We start from the raw sequence: 26235 nt of genomic DNA on the forward strand, positions 1-26235 counted from the left end.
TGAGTGAAGTTCATGCCTTGTTGCATAGGTTAAAAATGAGTCCAATATGCTACAGCTTGACGTATGTGAAATTCACATTTATAAATTATTTGATTTATTGATCCTTTTCTTCAATTGCAGATAAACAATGAAGAAATCCCTATGTAAGCTGCTACCCATCGCGATATTACTCTTTCTACAAAAAACAAACGGTAGGTACAAATGCTTACATGGCACCTATTAACAAGTGATATCATGACAGTCCAAGCAATTGATAAACATTCAAACATATTAAGTAATACCAATCCAGGTTTTTAAGCAAGATTTATACATTATATCAGATATGGATTTTCCATTTCTTTCTAACAGCCAACCATATTTCAGCTAAATGGCTTAACCTATAACATCTGTGTTTGCTGTTTTGACAGGCCAAGGAGACTTTTTCGGAAACTTCAGACCCAGAAGTAGATTTGATGGGTTTTTTAGACAGAGATTTGGCGCCGGGCCAAATATTCCAACAAATGGACAACAAACACAACCTCAACAGCAACAGTCACAACAACCACAAGGAACAAATAACGCAGCAACGCCAGCAGGGACGTCATCAAATTCGAATACCCAACAGGCACCATCGAACACTCAATCCGTCCCAAGACAAGTTGGGACGGTAACGGTCCCTATCATTGGTCCTTTCCCGTCTGATGCTGGGACACAGACGCCAACAGGAATTTTCGGGATGGGACAGCCAGGTCCCTTCAGTCGAATGGGACAACCCATGTTACCTCCCCAGGGAATGACACCTTTCGGAGGGCGTGGCGGATTCAACCCAATGTTCGGAAGACAACAGCAGCAGATGCAGCAGCAAATACCACAACAACAGTCCAGGATTCCTTTGGGTCAACAAAACACCATGTCTTCTTTTCCATCTCAATTTGGGTCGCCCCAACAAAGAGGTATAAACAATCTGTTACTGAGGGAAGGAGAGCAGATGCTCATTCTACCAAATAGCATGGCTCGAACACTGATGTCAATGCGGAACGGAAACAGACGGGAATTGCGCAGGCTCGCTTTACTTGGTATTCCACGCTCGCTCCTTAGCACGTTCGCAGCACAACCTGAGGTGTTCGCTAACTTACGTAGACAAAATAGTATTGCTGGTGAGGCCAGGACTTCTGTTGTACGACGAAGTAAGTCTGGCTCAGGCTGCTTTGCTTTATTAACACCATTGAGATATACTGTTCAGTAGCTACTCTTTATGAAAGTAGTTGCTACTGTGTTAGGTAGCATCTTAGTATCTTAGAAACGTGTCGAAATAATGTTTACTCGATTTTTAGAGACTTAAATTTTAGTCAATAGTCAGAGAAAATAAATATTGGAAATATAGATGGACCGTTTGGGAAAATAAATCTCATGTAGTGAACGAAAGCAAATTGCGACAAAAGCTGTTTTGTTTAGTTCAGTTTACCAAGAATATGAGACACATATAAAACAAAATTACTGGTAGTAAGTTTTATATTTATAAATGTTAATATTGATTTTCTAGCTAGGTTGTTACGCATCTCCCGAATGCAGCTCTGACAACTGAAGAGGCGTGATCAGTATGGTACAATGACATGTTCTTGACAATTATAATACTATTCAAGTGTTATGATTTACACTTTTTAGTTACCGTAAATGTCAATGTAGTGTTACGAAGCTCTTAATTGATAACTAAATTAATAACAATTAGGAATTACTCAGAATAGTTAATTTAAAGCTATATTACATGGAGAGTTTCTTCTTAATACAGATTGCTTCAATTTTTTTTAAAACAAAACCAAACAAACTACACAACGTTTTCAATCAGTCATTAACGGTATTTAGTTTTAGTCGTCCTATCAAACGCCACTCTAACTCATACGATACACACCATCAACGTCACGATCCATGACTACAGATCCCCCAGCATGACCTCATTACAATTCATCAAGAGAACACGAGGAGGTGTACAGATTATCTAAGCCACTGATCTATTACTTAACTCATCTGCAATTGCAAATATATTAACCTACGTAAGGGAATGTCAGTCGACAAAGTTCTTTGAGTGCATTAAGAGATAAGGAAAAAAAGTAACTCGTTAACATACTTTTTCAACAAACCCCACACGAATATTTTGATAATGTCAATGACTATAAGTGTAACAAATAAATCTATACCATAGCTAGCTAATATTTCAGACTACCAGGATTGCAAACTTGAGTATATTTTGTACTTGAAGAATGCTTCTTATCTGTGTTTGGGAAAGCCGAGATTACGATAACTAAAACAAACCACGTGGAACATGCTGTTAAAGTATATCGTGCTTCCTTATATATATATGTATATATAACTCTAAAGTTGCATGTAGTATATAACAAAACTTGTTTTGAACAGGCTTTCCTTGCATAACTCTGCTTAATTAATATGCCAGTGTATATTCGAAGCACATTTATAACTGCATGTACGAACCATCTAAACACAATTTGTTTGATACCTTTACGTTCGTATGTACTATTATGTGTTTTTTACGAATTTTAAAATTGAAAAACTAGTTGTAGAGAAACTATCAATATCATTAGATGATACTACAGCCCTCTAATAATGCCACACTAGTTGTGTAGGGCGGACGAAATGTTCTTGATTTGAACGCCCTTTTTTATCATTACATCTTTCGAATTGTTTTCGGTAAATGAAATTGCTAACTAACATACATTATATGCTTATCGGGTTCCGGGATATATAGTATATATGTAGATATCTAATGCATGCTTGTATTAACATAATAAATAAGCAAGACCAGTTATCTAGCATTTAAATGAATGAATGTTAATGTCAGCATTTGCAACTGTAAACAATTGCTTTTGTTAAGTAATGCCAAGCACACAGTATGTGGAGTATTGTTATACAGACGAGTATTGGTATCGGATTGTACGACATGAAGGATACTTTTAAAGAATCTTTACCACTGATATACTTGTAATATATATCTTGTTTTTTAACCCATTTGTGCAAATCACCTTATACCACTTAGGAAATCAGCAGGTAGTTCCTCCTGATCAAACACAACGAATAAATTTCCCACAGACACTCCCTCCACAGGTTCAGAGGGAGATGCAAATGGCAGGATTCGGGAGAATGGCAGGTGTTTCTCCAAGATTTGGAGGTAAAGTAATTTCAGACATTGTTTCTAATTAATGTGATTATTCTTAAAATTGTGGTCATACCTGTCGATTGGATACTTTTTGTTGATTTTTTCAACATTCGTCAGCTTGAATGGTTAGTCCTTTAGAAGTGTAGATTGCATTGTAAGTCCATTGGTTTAGTACGGTATATTATCCAAATTTCTGACTATCTTTACATTCGGATGTTTTGATTTATATGCCTTAGTGTTAAGCTTCACGATCAGATGTGCAAGGGAATATATATATGTATTGTTTTCAAAACAGAAGACATATTTTTTGTCTAGCTTTTATAACTTTTTCAATACCAAACAATATTTTACATATCGAAACTGATGTATGGACTTTTTCAATACCAAACAATATTTTACATATCGAAACTGATGTATGGAGACCGATACCTGCTCATTTTCTTTCGCAGCACAATGACTTGGCATTGTACAAGTACATAACATAACATAAGGTAATTTTGTTATCCAGGTTTAAAAAATTATTTAACATTTCTAAAATGACTGTATCCAAAATATCAATATATGAAACTGAAATATATTTCGAAGTGTTAGTGTCACCCTGATTTCGAAATTTTTGGACAAGCGATTGTAAGTCCACAATTTAACCGGACTTGTTAGATTTTCTTGCTTTACTTTGTTTAAACCTGACAAAATAAGTGCCTTTCGGGTAACTCCAATCACTGGTAATTCCAGCTGGTTTTCCTTAATGGTGTCATCGATAGCAAACCCAAAGGTTGCAAAACACAATTGGTAACAAAGTATTAATATTTTTTCTCAAGTGAACCTTACTTTTTATGAAACTGAAAATATTGTGAAATTGATTTCTCTACTTTCTCTTTGTTAGCATTCAAACCTCTATATGATGTAATTGAGGTTCTACCAGGTGAGAATGGTGATGCTTTTGCTTCCAGGCATCCATCATATGACTGCTAACATTGAAAGTGACCTTATAAAATTACTGACAAATAAAGAACCTTTTTATTGATTGGTGAGCGATTATGCTTAATTTTGATACATTAAAATACTGATGGGTACCACTCCAGTGCCAAAGGAACGATGAAGTGATTAGGATCACTCTGTATGGCCATCACGCTCCTTTTGCATGACATTATTGATATCAGGATTACTTGTAATGAATGGCTTCTTATTATCATCACATTTAAAACATATGTCTGGAATCAGCTTCATATCGTGACAACATATCTTATTTGGTTCTTATTTATCCAATAGTAGCATAGCATCAGTGTCTACACATTAACATAATAAGGCTGGCAAAGGTCAAGGTTAAAGGGTCAAAAGTGACATTTGACAATTTATGTTAATTCGTCAACGCTAATGCATGGGAATACAAACCATAAATAACAACTCTTACAGTGATTCGACAGAATTTTTTTTTTTTTTTTTTTTGGGGGGGGGTATTCTTTACAAGCATAACTGTGTACTGTCAAGATTAGATGATGAAATGATACGTTTTTCTTAAATTTCACGACATGAGTTATAATGATTAAATACTAACTGTCAAGTACGAAAAGTGATGGAGCTTCCATAATACAATTAATAGTTGACCAAAGCGGTGTTGGATTTATCTCAATATCTCATTTGACGAGAAAATCTATCTGTCACGAGTGTTGCAAACCACAACGAGAACGACAGATGTTTAATATCATCCTCACTTTTATTTTGCGTTATGACATCACGTACTAAATAACTTTATTTTGTTAAGCACAAGAAGTAGTAAGACTAATATTTAATATTTATTTTAATTAATTATCGCTTTACTCATAATAATGTGAAGGTTTTAACAGATTTGTGCATTGTTTTGAGTATTTATTTTGACTGACGACACCATCAATTTCATTTAAATGTTTGAATTATGACACTAGCTTGGTCAAATTTCCAAAAAATTCCACGAGCAGTGTACTTTAATTTTAAAGTCGTCGTTCCAAATAAATACATAAACCAAGGAGTTGCGGACTTCATGGTGGTTTCACAAAGGTTGGAAAACCATTATTGACATAATTTAAATGGTTTCAGCTCGTAAATCTAATGTAAACAGCCGTTGATTCATAATACCATACATACGTTGTTTTACATTCATAACCTTATTTTACGTAAGTACGATTATTTCTTGAATGGCGACAGAGGGGCTTTTTCCTGTACCACTGTACTGTTATATAATATTTTTCACACCATATCTAAATAACATAACTGAATTAACATTGTGTTACAGCATCGCTGCTTCTGTGAAAAATTATAAGTATTCTATTCTAGAAATACACTTCCTTGGATATAAAAAGTACTTGTTTGTTTATGATAGAATGGCGCATTAAAATTGTGACGTATTGTTAAATGTTATACTTTCAGCGATGCCATCACAACCTTCTCAACAGATGGGTAAGTGACAGTCACATTTCTAAAAATAACTTCTCATTAACTGGATTGACCAAAAATTAAATCGTGGGTGTCCTCGATGAAGCAGAAGACAGCAGAAGACACTTTTCCGGAACACCTGGTCTTATTCTCCTCTTAAAACAATTCAGAAATTTCGCTTAAACTTGTCTTTTGTACATATTTTGCCGCTTTCCCCTCCCTCCTTTTTTGGGTAAAAACTATGATGAATAACTGATAACCATATCCCAACTGTTAAAACTCACTATAGCACATCGAGAACGATGGTATGTGATAAGAGACGCTCATAAATTATCTTATTGTCTGTAAGTTCAATTTGAATACTCATACACAAATTCTGAAAACAATACGAATCAACCATTTCATGTTTCATCTTCCGTAGGCTCAGCAGTCAATGGACCTCCACCATTGTCACCTTCGGCAGGACCTTCAGGTAAACACGATTTCTTTGTCGTCCTTATATAGTTATACAGTCTTTGTTTCGTTATGCGAAAAGTATGGTCGCTTTGTAATATATAGAATGGATTCATTCCATAAGGCTATCTACACAGTATAATCATATTAATATACGTTCTTAATATTACAAACTTAACTGATTATAAATATTTTTTAATATGCAATTATTTGTATAAGCCATGATATTTCGCATTAAGTATTCTAATTAATTATCGCATCCTAATCTATTCCAACATCGTTATAAATTGTTCCTCCAGATTAAACCTTTTTTTCATAAATGTAACGAGTAATCTTTCTTATATTTAACAAAATTATGTGACAAAAGTATAAGAAAAGTCAATACTTGATAAATAGAATAAAGATGCCGTTTTTACATGAAAAAGAGTTTGGATTAATGCAGATAAACCAGTTAGGATGTCATGTGGGGTTTTACAAAATATGGCGATAGTTTAAAAATGCAATAATGACTTATTTCAACTGTTTCCATGCATACCCCCCCCCCCTCTCCCTGTTGAAATGATCGTCTTTACAGTATCATTGGTATGTATTATATGTTATACTTGCCATCATGAATGCACGATCATGACACATGTCTCGTAATTCATATTACAGCAAGGCCCGCCCCTCAATCACCCCCACCACCACCACCACCACAACAACAACAGACACAAGTACCGCCCCAACAACCACAACAACCCCCGCAGCAGAGACCGATACCAGGTACCTATATGAACACAATGCACTTGATTTCTGTAGTCATCACACATGGTGCTTGCATGAAATGTCATTTTGAAAGGATCATTTCCTTATCCACTCACTAAAGGTGACACATAACAACACACACATTTAAATCATATATATATAAATGTGTGTTGCTAAAAAGAGAGAATTATTACTCAAATACTTTCGAAAGCATTGAGTTATGAATATGTTTCATACAAATATAAATGATATGACTGTTAGTGTATTGTAGTAACGGTAACTAAATTATCGACGACGTAAATTTGAAAACTGCCCTTTTGATTGAATAAACACATCGTTTCGATCTGTCAGTGTAAGTTCTTCAGTATACTTTTCTCTGTATCTTAGCAACTGGTATTTATTGATGATAAAATTGAAAAGCACACTGTGCTTAACACCCAAATAAGAATTCGGATAGAGTTCCAAATATATCATGTCTTTTTCAATTATCACTTGACTCATCTACAGCCACAAGTAATCAAGCGCCACAAATGCCACCTCAAGTCCGTGGGTTATTCGGTCAAGGTATATTACATATAGAGATTTATTTACGTACTTGTAGGCATAACAACGTAGTGACATTAGAATTTGAAGGACTGAAGTGTGGTGGACTTAAAGATTTCATGCGAATTTTTTTTTATTATTTAATTGATTGAAAGAATATACACTGTAGTTCTGAATTTCTACTTACATGTACGTATTAACATTTTGACGCCACACTTTATCTTGGACAGTAATACCGATGCTTGAAATATTATTTAGAATACCAAGGGAATTGTTCACATTATTGTTAATTGCAATTTACACAGTATGATCTTATGTAATTTGTTTTGTCGAACATCGTAGGCAGAATACCACCACAGATGATCCCGCCTATGTTCAGGGGCAGTATGCAAGGTAATTAAATGTATGAAAATAACACTATTATTAGTTCTATTTATGGAACATTAATTATTTTAATCATAATCACAGATGTTACAGTAGAGAGATATTCTAGGGCTTGTTCTCAATATCACGATTTGCCTGAAAGATGTCGACAGCTGACGCACAGACTTACCACACAGGATTTTGGTAGATGTAAACTGATGTTGACTAGGAAAGTATATGGTCGTCATGATGTTATGATACGGGGAAATTTAGTTAGGTCCGTTCATTCTTCAATAGTATGTCTGGCTGTTTTGTTTGTTTACATGGCGGGAATCGTCGATGAAGCAATAGACGCTTATCCTTCCAGAACACATGGTGTTTTTGGTTCTGTACTTTTTCCAGGCTCTCCATGTATTTTTCGTTTGACTTTATAATTTGCTAATATGTCGGTGTGTTCATGTTGTTATTCTTCACTTGAATAAGATAAGTTAATGTAACATGTTTATGTTATTAAGATGCCTTCTTGATATTAAATAGAACGTATTGAAATATTATTGATGGAGACACGTGTCATGGCTTCTCTCTGTTGCAGGTCCCGTTGGAGGTCCAATGTTTCCAAGTGGGCCTCAAGGCACGTTAGACACGGCAGGTATAAATAAATTATATATATAACTTTACTGATCATACTTGTTGGCGCAGATCTAAGCGTACGAAGGGTCTTAGTGTAGGAGGAACATGGAGTTCCCAAGGACCACCCACGTGGTCGGTCAGATGAACCCCTTCCTTTCACGTCCATTGAAAAGCGAGTGCGCGTTACTTCTGCGCCAACCGACCACGATAAATAATTACATATCTTCAATATAATTGATAAATTGATAACATGTAGAAATAACGTTCAGCACGTAAGGACTGACGGCGCCTTAAATAACTCCTACAAGAAATAGCAATTAATGAAAACGACTCATATCAGTTCACTAAACAAAGTTCATTATAGAAAATTTTGTGTAATTGAAAATAAGTTTTAGTTTTATTTCATTCAATGATTTATTTATTGATTGCAGGACAACAGCCTACAGATCAACAACCTGGCCAGCAAGCAGCTGCAGGAGGTAGTCAAAAGGAGTTTTTGTTAATGTCCATAATATGGACATCAGACAATATACGTAAAAATAAGCGTGTTCATAAGTGTTTCGTTCATTATATGTAAAAAATAATCATCGCCTGATGGTAATTATCTATAGTACGCAACACTAAAGGTTAAGTATGATAACGACAAAGAATGAGCAATTGACTGACAAACACAAACATTCTTAGTGATACAGTTTATTGTTCTCAATGGAGGCAAATTCATTAACGTATTACAAGATAACTCTTAGTACCATTCAATTCCCATCACAAACTTTTACTTATGAATAGAAGAGAAAAAATAATTATTCCTAGTTTACACTGGAATATTTACACAATATATATTGACATCAACTAAACTATGACATAGATTGTCGCAACAGTATCAATATTTCTTAGAATGGATGGATAAAGTTACTCTGAATTATTACCCCGAGGTGATATAGACCACAACCTTGTTTATCCTCAGAAGCAAAGATATCTTTCAATATCTAATAACTCTAAAGTTCCTTACTTGATACAACCTTTTATTAACAAATCATTTTCAGGTCAGACCTCTATGACACCAATGGTTCCGAATCAGCCCCAGCAGTTTCCCAATCAACAGCAGCCAATGCGGGGTATGTAACTTCATCGTGAATGTGTTTCCTTAAGCATGTAGTTTGTAGAATTTTACCGTATCAGAAACATTTTTAATGAAAGATAGATTTCTCTACTAATCAATCCTTTGCTATACTCCTGCCATTTCATGGTCGGAAGCACTTAGTCATTCCATCATTCCGTCATGATTTTGTTTCCGCTCATTAATTTTAAGGATACAGATTAGAACTGTAATTTGGTGTGTAGTTTTATACTGATAATATGCAGGTTCATCTTAAATTTGGTTATGGTTAAATTTTATCGAGTTATGACCATGTAACGTTTAGAATTGTAATTAAGATTTAAAAAGTAAAACCAATATTGGAGATCCTTGCCTGACTCCAGTGAGAATTGAAAAAACAATGCAGGTAGAACTTTTATTTCGGTTTCAATAGATTCTGGACACAGAGCATCAATTTCATTACGGATTTTTTCCCATAGATTCTACAGTCAGGACTTCAATCTTATAACAATTACAACTAAAAGTTCAAACTTCTTGCATGTGTTCGATGGCTATCGGCATTTGTGTGTTTTTAATTATAAAATCAATTTTAAATCTTCCAACTAATTTTAGGACTTTTTTGGTTTAGGATTCTTTGTAACCGTGTTTTACTAACATTTGCTCTGAGATTATCAAAGGAATTTTTTTTTTCTGTTTTGGTGTTTTTCCTTTTTAACTTTTTCAATGAACTTCTATGAATTGCATGTCACTTTAACATACTTTTCTGTATTAATCCTCGACTATTTCAAAGGAATGCAACCAATGGGAATGCCATCTATGGGTATGCCAAATATGGGCGGCATGCTTCCTATGGGCATGCCAAATATGGGAATGCCAATAATGGGAACGTCGAATATGGGAATACCAACTATGGGAATGCCAAACATGGGTATGCCAAACATGAGAATACCAAATGTAGGTGTGCCAAACATGGGTATGCCAAATATGGATATGCAAAATTTCGGAATGTCACAGAATGGTAAGTATTGAATCACTGATTGCATGGTTTTAAACAATTGCATGTATTCTTTGTACATCAACAACAATAAACAAGAAAATACAATGATATTCTTTTTGTGTGTTCTTGTCGTTTACTTGGATCACAATTTGCATTGTTGAGTTTTTGTTTGTTTATGATAAATCAGGACAAGCCGGTATTCCACAAATGAGATCACAATCACCAAATCAACAACAACGTGGAAACATGCCAACAAATAATGCAGCACAAACGTCAGCGCCACCGAGTAGCCAATCAACGAACCAAATGACAAATACTCCAATGTCACAAAACGGTATGCCCAATGGAATGAATCCCGGCATGTCTGGAAGATTCCCCATGCCTGGAATGTTTCAAGGAAATATGTTTAGAGGAGGAATGCCAGGAGGAATGCCAGGGGGAATGCAAGGAATGCCGAGAATGCCAATAGGTATGCAAGGAATGTCAGGAAGTATACCTAGTATGGCGGGAGGTATGCAGCAAGGAATGCAAAATATGCCAAATGGTATGCCAGTCATGCCGAGAAGTATGCAAAATGGAATGCCAGGAAGTTTTCAAGGTATGCCAGGCAGGGTACCTGGAATGCAAGTACCTGCAGGATTCCCGCAACAAGGAGGTAGGTAGTAAATATTGTGTATTGATTGCAAATATGTTTTAGAGAAAGTAAATGATTTTTTATTACAAGAGTTACGTAATTCATACAATAATTTGATGTTAAAGTTTCTTTCGGTTTGGTGGATTTAATTTACATGAGTTTTTTTTTCAGTCGGATCTCCCCAACAATCAGTACCTGATATTCCGTCTTTACCATCCAACATGCCTGTTCCGGGTAAGTCCTCTAGTGTTTATGATATTTCGAGCGCCAAAATTCTAATATATTTTACTTTAATATGTTTGGTTTTTTCATGTTTCATTTTATTTAATTTTAGATTTACCAGGCAGTATCCAGACACCCTCTCGTGTGTCGTTACCAACACGTATGTATTCCTAATATCTTTAATATGAAATGAAGTAACGTTATATATATGTTTGAAATAAATCATCAACAAGTCTGCAGAATCACTGTCAGATAGCGTTCTAACGTTGAAATCACAAAACAAAATAAGAAAAGCAAGCACTCCTGCCTTGTATCTTAAGTCCATCTCATTCTAATTAATATTGCTATTGTTATTAATAATTTTCACATGTCACATGTCAAGATTCATCTCATCTTATTATTAGCAAAGTCACATTCGACTGACTATTACGGCGGTATAACAAATAAGATAAGAGTTCATCAAAACTATCAGCAATATTGCTAGCTATGATCTAATTATAAGAATTAATTTAATTTTCTGCTACAGATCCTTTGTCTTATGCTCACTTAGATATACAATAATTTTAGAAAACCCTTCAAAAATCTCCATATTTTTCGAATATTTGTTATTGTTATTTCGAAGTCATTTCATATTAAATCTTTCACTTCTCTTTAAGATACACATTTCCTGTTAGTCGCCAATTTAGGTTACTTTTCCACTTATTTTTACTTCTGTCTAAAACCATAACCATATATATCTGTCATGTATATTCTCCTGCATTGATTTTACAAATTCAAAAAACGACTTCGGTTTTATTGTGATATTCTTTGGTTACTTTTATTTTTACATCAATTAATAATGAAGCTACTAGTTACCATTGCCTTTTCAATCATAATGTAGAGCAGTAAATAACTGAGGGTTTACATTTATATAGCAGGGGCTACATCAACGACGCCTGCTCCCAGAGGGCAAACCAGACCAATACCGTCATTTCCAGGTTAGTTTTCCATGCCAAATAATAATATGTATGTTTTTTTGTTAATTTGTGAGTCGTGCACACATCTTGTTTCTGTAAATCACTTAAAGTCTATTACGATAAGACATGACCTAGACTATTATGTTAAAGACGTTATTTTTCATTTTGATAGGAATACAGCCATTCCCCGGAGCATTTCCTCCAGTTGCAGGTAAAATGTTTCGCATGCATATAATATAACAGGAATATTTGGGTCTTGAGGTAAAACAACAACAAAGCACAGAACTGGAATATTTGAATAATTCAAACTTAAATGCGTTTCCCTTGAAAATGTTTTTGTCAGTTTTCTGAAGAAGTTTCCTTGATCAACGTATTGCCTGAATATGTATTGTATTTGTATACGACCACTACATGTAACTATTGCGTTATATGAAAAAAAAAATATTTTTGCACTCAGCGCCTGCACCTCCAGCAGTTCCAGCCCCTGCCGAACCTGCCATGCCGGGGCCTCTTGAATTGCCTGGCCCCTTAGAATTGCCAGGCCCCTTAGAATTACCTGGACCACTTGAGATGCCGGGTCCTGCTGCTTTGCCTGGTCCACTGGAACTGCCTGGACCGATAGAGTCACAAAGTTCTGCAAATATGCCTGGACCCCTTGGACTTCCAGGATCTCCAGGCCCTCTTGACCTTTCACGCCCACTCCAACTACCAGAGTCTTCAGCCCCTCCTAATCCATTCAGTTTACCAGGTCCACTTCCATTGCCAGGTAACCGAACGATTTTCCTTTGAGGCCTTTTTTTTTTAATTTTCAATAGCAGAAATATTTAAAGTGACCAATTGCTCGAGTCTTTTCTTTTTGAGTAAATGCTTTCTACATAAGGACATGAACCTGATTTCATATATTGCTTACATCTAGTACATTCAGTGATTAAGATGTTTATGACCTGAATATAAAAAGGAGCCTTCCAATGTCAAACTTCTTTTCTAAACTCTTTCTCAATACACGGTTAAGTAATATCCGTTTGTTTATTACAAAACAGCAGGAGAACCAGAAAATAAGTCCACATTACCGGGCACAGGTATGATATTGTCTTACGAACAATGTCAATATTTATGTTTATATCCAATTTTAGACTTACTTCGGTGTTATTTGCAAAAAATAATCGACTTGAGAACGAAGCTTTCTTTTCACGCTTTCTTATCTTGATATTTATCGATGCTAATAATACGGGGATAGATATTGTTTGTACGTTCCCTTAATTAATTTATTGAAGTCATATCATGCATTTCTTGATAAATGTTTGCCGGTATGTTTCCTCTTCGGTTAATGTCTTTCGACGTAAGATTATTCTTCGATAAAAACAGTGTATTTTGACGTATCATGATTTCTTAATAAAAGAAGGCAATGTATTGTGACATATTGAATTCTTCATCAAAGAAGGGATTACAAACGTATCATGCGTTTCTTGCTTCACGAAGACAATCTATTTTGACATCCTATTCTATATTTCTAGAGAAAATGTATATAATTTATTAGATATTTTATTTATGGCATGCCATTCTTAGAAATGGATGTTGATATAATATTGTACATTTCTTGGTTAAGACAGACAATTTATTTTACGATTTTATTAGGCTACGTTTAACATCTATACTTGTTTCAATTGCCTGTAACGGAAACGCGCTCATTTAATATTTCTAAAGAAGAATGTTTGTTCTATTAGCTGTAGATTCCGCCCCAGTCCAGGTTCCGTCTTTCCCAGGTAATTTCATTTTATTTACATCTATATAACCTTATTTATAATCGTTCGGTGTACTTTCCATGTTACATTTAAATATATGATATAATCAAAATTAAAAATAATTCCTTTGAACTAATTAGAAGCGGTTTTATATTCTTTGGATATGCATGATATCAGATTGAAAGTCTGTGACTGAATATGCTTTGGTAGTTATTGGTGCCGGCCAAAAGGTGTTCTTAGTTGAAAAAAATGAAACTGTTTAATCTTTTACTTTGTTTTCATTGCTTATCATTTCAATTTCATTTCCATTTATTGATAAACCATATACTATGCTATATATTAGGATCAAATCCACCATGTTTAATTAAAATCAGAAAGGTGGTATCATAGAAAAGGCTGATTATTGATTTGTGTCCACTTATGGAATCTATTGCAGGAACTAAAAAGGTATGTGAGGTCAGCAGGATTTTGCAAAATATAGATTGTATTTCTTTGTAGTGGTAGTCATTGTTGTCAAATTATTTTAAAGTTGGTCTAATGAAGATATAAAGTAATAATAAGCGTCATTAAAAGTGAAATATTAATCAGTCAAAAATTGTATGACTGCTCATTATATTTTTTTGCAATTTCTTAAACAGCATTTCTACTCAGAAAATCTATTATTCTGAATACCATAATATATACAAAAGTATCTTTCTGAACAGAAACGCCCAAATTGCGTTTTGAGCAGAGGCAACCTTTAAGGTAGATGTTGGAATCAAGAATTTCACTTTATCAACACTTGCCCATTAATTTTTCAGGTCTAAATATTCCCGGATCTTTACCTTCGGATTCTAACGGAGGTATGTATATGATACATATTGCGAAGTCGTATATATTGCGCACTAACAGATATATTGATAATTGGATGTCACCTCCACATAAATATAGTGGGAATGATGTGGGATTCTCATAACACGAAGAATCTTTCACGTTTAACCCCCTGCGTATGCAATATTTTATTGAAATTAAATTGGATCTTAAAATATCTTAGCATTATAACATAAATGAATATATAAAGATATTGTCAGCGCTTTATTCATTATTATTCATTATTTATCATACTTGAGTTTATTCAGCTTTGCTACTTGATTAAATCCGACTATATAAGACGTAATTAAACCACCTTAGGCAAAATTCCCTCTTTACCGTGCAACACTTGCAAAAACACATATGATCAGAATTATGTAAACAAGATTGCAAACTAGTTTTTGAATAGAATTAGTGTATATTAGGTCTAATCAGAGAGAATGAAAATCTCATTGAAGACTTCAAATTGACCAGATCATGAAAGCAATAATCAGATAAACTACATTATTCCTGTTGTTGCCGTCTAAATGCCGTCCTCTTTATTCATGTCATTGTGCTATTCGTTTCTACTTTTTCTCTTTTCCTCTTGGCCTCCCTTCTCTTCCTGCTTTTCAATTCATTTTCCCTGTTCCTCTTGTTGCCTTTGTGGGCCTCACTGTTCCGTTTGCTACTTGATCTGTTCCCGCTATTGTTTCGTTGATATCACACTGTTCCTTTTGTAGCCGTCATGGAATATGTTGATAACTTCTGTCGTGTTTTTCTCGTCTGTACTTGGTTTTTCTCGCCATTATTTTGCAATTGTATCTGTTCCCGCTGTTACCAATGGTATTTCCATTTATGTTCTCTCTGTAAGTGTTGATGCACTGCCTCTTCCCCATATTGCACGTACTGTCATTGCTGATGTCCACCTTTTTCATGGATGCCTCCACCACCTTCCTGTTCTCGTATTTTTGTATCCATTTTAAACACCACTTTGCTCTCGTTTGTGTAAAGCTACATTTAAAAATTCTTATATTTGTTTCTAATTACGTAATTAACAATCTTTCATTGATAACAGAATAATGTTACAATATATATCTTGCACAAATCAACTTTCACATATCGATGCTTTTAGATAATGTCATCAACAAAACCTAGGGAGTAAACATATTCTAAATTATTTAATTTAGTATGAATCATACACTTGTTCCGAATCACAAATATCGTGGTTTTCCTTTATTATTTTTGACAAGCATTACATTTGCTTTGATTTTACTTAAACACTACTTGTATTTGAGGCGCTGGAATTCCTATTTCTTTCCGTTGACGATTTGGTATGTACCATTCGTCCTTCATGGAAACTTGCTAAGGATGCTAGATAAGCTTTGGAGAAAATGCCAATGCTTTAATAATGACTCTTGCTACATTATCGGCATATCGCATATCAGCAACACGCTTGTGCTTCAACAAGCTTTCATGATCTAAGAAGATATAATTAAATAGAACGGGCTTTGTTAAAAAAAACGCACGCTCACTTTGGTTTACGATTAGAAAGTTCTGTGAATGCGGAAGTCGATCCTTTTTGTGTTGCCAGCAGTATCGAAGGTTTTTATTTTGCGAGATCGAGGATTTGACATTTGACATTGCTTTCGATCAATTAGGATATTTATCGGTCGCCTCGTAGGCTTCAAATTCAAAACTTTGGCCCTTGTCATCACTGACATTCCTAGAAGTGCGAAATAGCTGTATGATGCAGTTTCTAACTTCAAATTGGTATTAAAAGGTGCATCTTTAGTGTGCGTTTTGTATGATATTTCATTGTTCATCTGAAGCTTTAACAGTAGTGTTGTGCTATGATAGACATTGCTTCTTCATTAAATCAATCAGATTATCTCTTTCACTTGATTTGTTCAAAATGCATTTGTTTATCTTTGAATATCTGGTTATTGAATTCATTTTGAATGTTTTTATTATGCTGTAAATTAAATTCTCTCGGTTTAAAGGAATGTCAGTCGTAATACTTTTTTTCTTTTCGTTTTAGGAATATAGTTTTACTTTTCCCTTTCTGAAGAATTATTCCTTGAACTGGTAGATCTTAAAATAAATTTTCCGAGAAATATACCTGACAATAGATCATTGGAAATATTTTCAAAAGTATGTAAAAAAATAGATATCAAATTTTGCGATGTATTCGTAGAAAAGATATGAGATATGAACTCCTTTCAGTGTGTGATATAATCGACATATTTATCTCGAAGGTTTTCCCGTTGGTGTCGGAGGACCTATCTCACCACCTCAAGGTAAGATGTTGTTTTGGTAATATATTTTTTGGTTGTAACGGAATTCACCATATTGGCGTTCTGAATATGTTTAAGAACAAGTTTATCTTATTCACATAGTTTGAAAAGACATCAAGTCAATTAGTTTTGCTGTATATTTTGCTCTATACATTGAGTAAACAACTTACTTAAAAGATCATGAGTCGAGGCAGTACATTAAGATGTCATCTCAAGGCATTTTGTATCAAGTGAATATAAGTATAAGAATAAGTATGATAAATAATGAATAATAATGAATAAAGCGCTGACAATATCTTTATATATTCATTTATGTTATAATGCTAAAATATTTTAAGATCCAACTTAATTTCAATCAAATATTGCATACGTAGGGGGCAGGGGGTTAAACGTGGAAGATTGTTCTTCGTGTTATGAGAATCCCACGTCATTCCCACTATATTTAATGTGGAGGTGACATCCAATTATCAATATATCTGTTAGTGCACGATACATATGTTTGACTATGCGCGACTATAGAATCGGTAGTATCACACGATATGTACACTTAGAAGAGGCCTGGTATCATATAGACGTTTCAAATGGTCACTGAAGCATTTTTCTCTCTCTGTGGTATGAACCTTTGTCATCGTTGACTGATTAATTTCAACGTTTCCTCCTTCGCTAAAACTGCGCTCAAAAAACAACAAAATATCCCCAGTATGAGTACAAATACGAAACACGAATACACGAAGTCAGTATCAATAAACGAAGCCCACCATATTACACATCTAACATCTGATAACAAATATATGGAGCGCACCAGATTTATTTCCAGGAATAAGACATCGATTTTGATGATACACCTATTATGACTAATAGTACCATAAATAAGCGTAGCCTTGTTGAAGTAACAAAATAGTGTATATGTATATGTATAGATTTTACAATGTAGTTTTAAAGTTGATCTCCAGTCAGTCATACACTTTAAAAACCTCCTTATACCTGTAGAGTTTAAGATATTATTCAGAACGTTGATTTGACATCAGATTTTATACTTCAATGCTATTTAATATACAGGTAAATTTAGCGTTTTATTGTAATGTTAGCCCTACGACTTCGTTAAAAGTCGGATACACTCTAGTAGTGAACTATAGAAGTCTCTAAATGAGCAAAAGTCGATGCTTTCACAAAAACGCTTTGAAAATACTATGGTCAATAGCTAGCAAGATATTGTGCAGATGCCGAAACGTGTTCCTATTCAATATTATTATTTAACAGAAGACACTTTAAAAGTTTTGTACGCTTTCTTATGTAAGATTAATATTGAGACAAACATGTAACAGAGAACTAGGGTGTGACTCAGAAACCGGTATACTTTCTATAGGTTATCACATGTTCTCTTGTACTAATACATCCTAACTTTATCACTCTTATTTCTTATTACAGCTCTAAAGATTTATCTCAATGTTCTGTCTATGACTGTCACTCTCTTCCATCTCTTTATTTCGCACTAATAAGCATATGCTTTTTTGTTTTTCCGGGTAATTTTGATTGATTTCTCAGTGCAATGATTAGCCTACTAGAATGGATGGATTTAAAATGTTATTTAGCTATTAGAGAAAATCTTTTTCGAAAATTATCTTTACATATGTTTTCATGTTTATTCAAATGTACATTTTTTTATAATCATTTCATTTCATTTCAATATTGAACTGCTATCAATGTTTAAATGAAAATAAAATGTCGAAGCTTCAGTAAAACGTATGCTATTTCAAACGCAATTGATGATTTTAAAATTTCATACGTCAGTAAAGCATCTGTATCATTTGTGCTCTCATTTTATCTATTTAAATGTTTCCATTAATTACTTTTTATTCACTAATCTATTACTTGTGCAATTCTTTTCTCTCTGTAACTTTGCATGTTCTAACCCTTTTCTCAGGTGTTGATGCTGGCGAACTAGTGTCAAACATAACACCACCACCTCCCTCTTCTTCTGACTTTTCTGCAAATACGCCATCTGAACCTGATGTAATGCTTGGCATTGGAGGAACCCCACCCGGATTTCCTCCTCTGGACCTTGGTGGTTTTCCTGGTTTAGATACGACTGCGCCATTTCCAAGTTTAGATTCTGCTGCGCCGTTTCCAAGTTCAGACTCCGTGCCTATAGCTGGTGCCATTGAAAGTCCGTCTTCTCCATCTAGTTCTAAAACGGAAAATGTTAATGAATCACCCGTGGATCCGTTCCCTTTTAATACCGCTGGTAAATAATTCATCTAATAGTTTGACGCACAACTTTGTCATTGCACTACAAATATTCGTATGTACGTCACAAGGAAGCACAGTTTGCAATACACCGCTGTATTTGCCCGGAACCCACTTGCTTGTACAATTTTGTGACAAAATTGCATAAAATATTCCAAACATTATTTTGTTGTCTTTTATACTTCACTATAGATTAAATAAACATGTCAACAACAAATCACGGAATTTCCTCATGATTTTTATCGTCATTTGAAAACATATTTGGTACGATGCCATTGTATGTTCAAATGTAGATTTATTATGTGAACATTGACTTCAAATATTCAATGAATTTGAAGCGTGTTATTTTTCTCAATGTCTTCATTTGTATGCATGACGCATAGCATGTAAAGTAATGTGTTTATGTGTAGACGTTCCATACCAACAATTAACGTGAAAATACACGCAAACGAAAACATCAGATGTAGCAGTGTTTCTTAGACGATATTAAAAAAAAGTTTGTGTTGAAATGGAAATGTATGAATTGGTTATGGTCTTAAGTTAAAGAATGCGGTATTGATGCGATAACGTATGGGAACATGAAATACTGCATTTTTTGGTGATTTTCTGACACAGTTCTAATTTTTATTTTCATAGCGTAATTTACTACCTCTAAAATAGTGTTCTTCAATGAACAAACAGGTAATTACAAGATTTTTAATGCCTTTGATTTTTGCGCTTGAACGCAGAAACAAAATTTCAAGAGAAGAAAACCACAAACACAAATATATTTTCCTCAATTGCAATAATAATTTTACTTAGGAAATTCTTAATGAAGAGGCTTTCGTGAAACTTTGTCCAGGCGAGACTGTGAAATATTTTTTTTCTAGATATATAGATCATTTATCTCATATTCAAAGTTAAAGGCATTTTCAATAAAGAGCACAGTTAAATGAAATAATGAACAAAAACAACTGCAGTAAAACAAATAGAATCTCTATTGTATTGTGTATTGCAAACCATGGTTGTACTGGATACCTATCAATCGAATAAAGTTCTGATAAGGTGTAATGACAGTCATCTTTTGGAGATCTTGGTTAACATCACATTGACTTAATAAATCTTTGACTAGCAAATGGAACTTGGTGGTTGGAAGATAAGCCCACTCTATCATTTAATCAAAACGGGTGGTCGGGTGGCGCAGTGGTAACGCACTCGCCTATCACTTAGCCGTCCGGAGTTCGATTTCCGGAATGGATGTGAAAAGGTATGGGGTCACCTGTCTGACCACGTGGGTTTTATCCGGGTACTCCGGTTTCCTCACACGCTAAGAGCCCTCTCGCTCTTCCATCCGAGTGATTAATATAAGTTGGTAAAACTTGCTTCGTAATTGTTGTAAAATAAATCAATTTTATCATTATTATAACACTTTTGGACTCAAATGTCACTTCCTTAATACAATTATTCACGTTTGGATTGATGATCAAGCATTTTCAATATCGAAAATAAACTATATGAAATATAAGTTAGTTGAGTATTAAAATTTCAGTTATCTGTTGGATTGTCAACATCTTCATCACTATTTTGACATGTTCTTCGATAATTAAACATTTAAAGTCAATTCGAGTTTCCTCACACTCATCTTGTTGCACACTTTTGGCCCTGAGGCATTACTGAAGAGTCATAGACGGACGAATCAGCTGTATGTGGTATTTTCTGTTTTGACAGTATGCTGTATTTTGTATCTTTTTACTATTGGGCGTATTTTGTACAGTTCGTTCTGTTAGTATATGCTTGAAAAAATTTCTTTGTAATTTTGCATATAAATAAGTCATGTTGGCACACAAACAACGTATTTCCCTGAAGCAAAACACTGCGTATATATATCAGTGATGACAATTAACAGTCAATATCTTCGAAGCAGTGACTGTTGTTGATCATGATTGTTTACATTTACACTCATGTCTGTACTTATTTTTGCAAGTAAAACAAAAAATTACTTAATCTCTTTTCAAATTAGGAAATTGATGATATATAAGTTTTTGAAATGTTTAAAGACAAACATGGTCAGCATCTCTTACTCCTGTATTTCTTTTTCTAATATTTTATTGCATGGGTTTGCTAATAACGGGGTAAAAATACTTTATGTAAAGAGAATACCCATTATTGATTCGAGAAATATCTAGTCAAACATTTATTACATGATATTATATAATCATATACTTAATAGGATAGTCTTTTGGAATTTCCAATATGCACAATTTTTTTCAAATTGATTACTCTGTTGGATTAGCAACTCATGAGCATTTGATAAGAAGCGGAAAAAGATCGTCTTAAAATCTTGAACGAATTAGATAATTATATCAATCATACATTTCAAACCTCCGAATCAAACTTCTTTGTTATGTAAATCCTCATAAAATCATATATAAATGATTCGAACTATAGATTGTTTAAGAAATGACAAATTTTGCAATGCTTTTGTTTGTACATATTTATATATATTGAGGGATATTTGCTTTTCTTTGTTTTTCTGCTTTTATTCTGATTTTGTTCAAATGTTTTTTCTTCGACAAGTAAGTTTGGAAATGTATCAAATGGTAAATGTCAAAATACTAATTCTGTTTATTGATAGAGCTTAGCATACTAAGGACAACTATAAAACTATTAGCTTAAAGCTTTTAATCTCTGCATTAGCTAGTGGCTTAATGCTAGTTTGTATACACGTTTGCTTCCAGGCCCCTTCCCTGGCCCTCTCCCTCCCCCTTCCCCTCCACCCGTGATGCCGTTCCGAGAAGTACCTACCTCCGCACAGCTCGGCATTGATCAGCCTCTAATTCGACCTCCACCAGGCTCAAGTATAACATTTATTATTGTATTTTTACTAGATGATTTGTGTAGCGTAAGCCCATTTATATATATATATATATGTATTTGTTGGATAATGTATTTTTATTTTCACATGTAATTGCATCATATAATTTACATTTACAATTTTATAATTGAAAGTGATATTGTTATAATTAACTTCCATGAAATGTTCTGATGAAGTTTCAAAGCTAATCTAATTTTCTAAGAAAAACTATATTCATAGGGCTTTGTTCATCTCTGTCCTGCAAAACAACTTTTAGTTAATTATCTGCAAAGTTTTTGTTTCTATTAAAAGCTACTGGTTTTATTATTATTTGCTGCAGGGAATGTCTTCAGTGATACTGGAAGTATAGGAATCATACCAGCAGTTACAGGTAAATTTGCATCATATTCTAGCTACAAAGATTTAAATGCGTCTGATGAATTTTTATTTTTGTAACTTCAAATAACCTTATTTTGATAATATAACAGCCCTCTGTTAATCGACTATGCTGGATTGACTGTGAAATTGATATTTGCATTTTTACTTATATTCAATATCTTATTGTAAAGATGACATGTTTAAAGGTGGAATTCCAGCTGAGCCTCTCCCCGATGCCGCTATTGCTCCACAGGATCCTGTCCTACAGGATGTTGTCCAGTCGTCAGATTCCACTAATTTTCCCAAGATATCAACAGAGGGCATTCCTATTCAAGACTCCCCTGTCTCTACACAAAACTCACCTATGCCACAAATTCCTTCAAAGGCTGTTTCCGAAAATAGCAAAAGTGAGTAGAACATTTTCATAAATGCTGTCAATAATGAATAAAACTTTCTTTATAAAATATTTCATCACCAAATGTTGCAAAACAAGTTACATGTGGAGTTTTGAAGGGGGTACAATAATATTTACTGTAGTGTAACTAAGCTAGTGATACTTGAGAGTTATCTAACTTAAATCGTTGCAACAACACTACTGATAGTATTCAAAGGAAACAACTTCTTTACTGCAAAAGATGGCGTTCGGAAATATTCAATATTGACATTAATTGAATCGACGACAATGCTGACTATTCAGCAGTATATGAAAATGCCGTCCTTTCAGACTGATTATCCTGAAAACCACTGGCACCGACGTATTTCTTGCCATTAGACGCCAAATGATAATAGTCACTCGAACACAAATTTTCTGAAGATTAAAAGTAAATTGACCCACTTCGGATAGAAATCATGCGGTGTTATGACGATCACTTTGTAAAATGTGCAGGATTTGTCATTATTTTTCTTCGTATCAAACTGTATCGATTTTTTATTTCTTTTTTTCTCTGTATTTTGTTTTTTGTCTGTTTGTTTTATACATAATTTCAAAATTAACTTATCAATTTGATTAGAACGAACGTTTCACGAGAATGAAGGTTGAAATTTAGAGTTTATCTAAGGTAACCAACAGTTTGAATGTAAAAATACGATTTAAATCATAACCTAGATATGTAGCAGTTAGTGCAACGTTCTCGTTAAGATAACGTTGGAATAACTGCGATATTCCTTTTTTGTATGTACTTTAAAATACATTTTTGTGCACACGATAATGTTATCAAGACCTTAATTAAATTTCTAATACTATGCATAACATGGAGGGAAAATCGGTGTTTGATACAAACCTTATAAAAACGTTGGGATTTAATACAGGTGGAATGAAAAAGAAACGTGGTGAGAAAATGATGATGGCTGTTCTTGACCTAACAAATGCTAACAATGCAAACTTAAATGCCATGATTAAGGCTTTACAAAAGCTTATTAAGAAGCCAGTCCGTGAGTAAAAAGTATTGTAATATGATGGAACACTATGTACCGTTTTATTTATGACGTCAGCTGTCTGTGACGTGTTACACACATCAAAATAAACGTTATTTCATATTGCATGCAATAACATTGTGCCCGTGGCATGTTTGTGAAGCTGTCCTTACGTGTCATGTATTTATATTGTTTTGATGGAAACCTTGTATATTATGATATATATCATTTATTGTAATTATCGTATCACATAACTATAGTGTTATATAGCATGCTATGATAAAAGTTGGTAATAGTGTTTGGTGTTTGGAAAATGCCAAATAAAAGCTAATACGATAAATTAAATTGATAATCACATTTTCTTCTTGGTATGAAAATGCTTTTACCTGGTACTTAGTTTGAAGTTCAGAAACCAACTACCATTTTTGTGATGTCACTAAAAACGAAAGTCACCTGACTATGAAACAGTGTATGTAATAATATCGAGACATTGCAAATATCATTTTAGTGTTTTGTGTATTAAACGTAGAAATCTATTTATATTGAAATGTTCTATACCATTTAAATTTTTAAGAATGCCAGTTGTGCATATCTGAATCGGTATTAGATAGTAATTTACTAATTGACAATTCAAGTTTTTAAACGCCACTCAAAGGAGACAAAAGTGAAATCATATATTTATAGAGAATTAAATTCTCCAGCACGTTTTCTTTCAGTTGCTGAGACGGTTGACCCTTTTCCAGGACTTAGTTTCCCATCGGGTCCAAGTCTACTGGGAAATCCTTCCTTCAGAACAGATATTCCCAATCCGCCTGATGCTATCATTCAGCTTACAGAAATTCCCAGACCTTCTGACGCAATCATCCAAGGTCTACCAGGTTAGGTTATAGCAAATCAAATGCCTTTAAGATCAGTATTTTTAAAGACCGAAGAAAACTCTTCAGTGTTTTATGTTAATTATGCATCAGTGTTTTATGTTTTAATTATTTCTAGACAGAAACAAAATTGAATTAAAAAAACAATTCTTAAAGTGTTATTCAGTTTACAATAATTGCTTATAGTACTACACGAGAGTTGCTTTTTGCTTACGAGTCGATTTTCTCTTGTTGGTCCTGTTAGACGAGATAATGTCTCCTCGTTAAAAGGCCCAATCAGTCAGAATATTATTTCTCCCCAGGAAAAAACTCAACATAACTCAACATACCCGCCCTCAGACCTCTCATTTTCTTCTGAACATGACAATTGCCTAGTGTTTCTAATTGCACTGTTGGTGGTTTTGAGGAAGGGTAACAACTCTGATTCACTTGCACAATATCTTATGCATGGGTTGTAATGGATCTGCATATGTCAACTCAAAAAAGCTCAAGATACACATTACGACGGATATAGACGTTGTTTCATACTTAAATTTACTCAGTTGAGTTATGGACTGTTATTTTCTTTGATATTTACGTATCCGAGTATGAAGAAATATAATCAATATAATATATCAACAGGCTATGGAGCAAGGAGAAAATTAATATCAAATACATATTCGGAAAAAACAACAATAAGCAACTTCATAATATATTGACATGTGATGAAATAAATTTCTTCTTTTTTTTCAGCAGAGGAATTTGCTCAACCATTAGCATTGTAAAACTGGGACAGTTTCATTACTTATTCGGTAAGTATAGAATCGTTTCGACTGCATTATGCTTCATGGATTGCTATTTTCATTTTTTTGTTAATAGTTTTCTAGACTCTTCAAATAAATTCAAAATATTAAATTCTAGAAAAGAAGACTATTTCATAACAGTAAATGAATAAATAAAATTAAATTTTGAAAATAATGATGTCGAAAACAATATATACGTTGTACTTTGAGATCTGGCACTATTCCAACGCGAAGTTATCACGTATATGACCACTGTTGGATGTTATACTCAAACAAATCTTATGTTTCAACGCTGTATCTGGTGTGTCTTTTTTGAGATACAGCAACACTTCCCATCCAGACCTTCTGGATTTGCCTTTGCTTTCCAGCATGAATTAATATGGAATCCTTCATTTCCGATATAGCCATAGTTTGTGTTTTTATGTCGGTGTCTAAGGTAATATTATATCATGTTTCTGTACACTGAAGACCTAGTTTAATTATTTTTTAGTTATTAGATTTGTCGGTGAAGTTTTTGAAAAATTGAAAAGTATCACAATACTGCAGTAGCGATAAAAAGTGGACGTACTATTGTGTTTGTTTCAATACCCTGCTGATTAAATGCAGACCTTTATTTTTATTGTGTAGGTATTGAGAAGACCACTT

General features: G+C 33.9%; 1 protein-coding gene across 1 annotated transcript; it reads left to right on the top strand.

Moving 5' to 3' along the window:
• The first annotated feature begins 127 nt into the window (after positions 1-127).
• Positions 128-25572, top strand: LOC132549827 (basic proline-rich protein-like). Its single transcript, XM_060213800.1, has 27 exons — positions 128-191; positions 408-1166; positions 3029-3160; positions 5552-5581; positions 5979-6029; positions 6665-6772; positions 7262-7318; positions 7640-7690; positions 8253-8309; positions 8722-8769; positions 9334-9405; positions 10177-10404; positions 10571-11038; positions 11189-11251; positions 11352-11399; positions 12157-12216; positions 12368-12406; positions 12653-12934; positions 13236-13274; positions 13926-13958; positions 14738-14779; positions 18987-19307; positions 22027-22146; positions 22483-22533; positions 22727-22927; positions 24650-24811; positions 25541-25572. Exons 1-27 carry the CDS (start codon positions 128-130, stop codon positions 25570-25572), a joined length of 3618 nt encoding a protein of 1205 aa, XP_060069783.1.
• The last annotated feature ends 663 nt before the right edge of the window (positions 25573-26235 follow it).

This window comes from Ylistrum balloti, unplaced genomic scaffold (assembly GCF_031769215.1).
Source record: "Ylistrum balloti isolate Yb309-2 unplaced genomic scaffold, AGI_CSIRO_Ybal_v1 Utg370078, whole genome shotgun sequence".
NCBI lineage: Eukaryota > Metazoa > Mollusca > Bivalvia > Pectinida > Pectinidae > Ylistrum > Ylistrum balloti.

Bases quoted from the DNA above. Each gene is read 5' to 3' on its own strand.
- LOC132549827 (XM_060213800.1), top strand. From the start codon at position 128: ATGAAGAAATCCCTATGTAAGCTGCTACCCATCGCGATATTACTCTTT. The intron at 7,319-7,639 runs GTATATTACATA...CGAACATCGTAG, and splicing joins CCGTGGGTTATTCGGTCAAG to GCAGAATACCACCACAGATG. The intron at 22,928-24,649 runs GTGAGTAGAACA...GTTTTCTTTCAG, and splicing joins TGTTTCCGAAAATAGCAAAA to TTGCTGAGACGGTTGACCCT.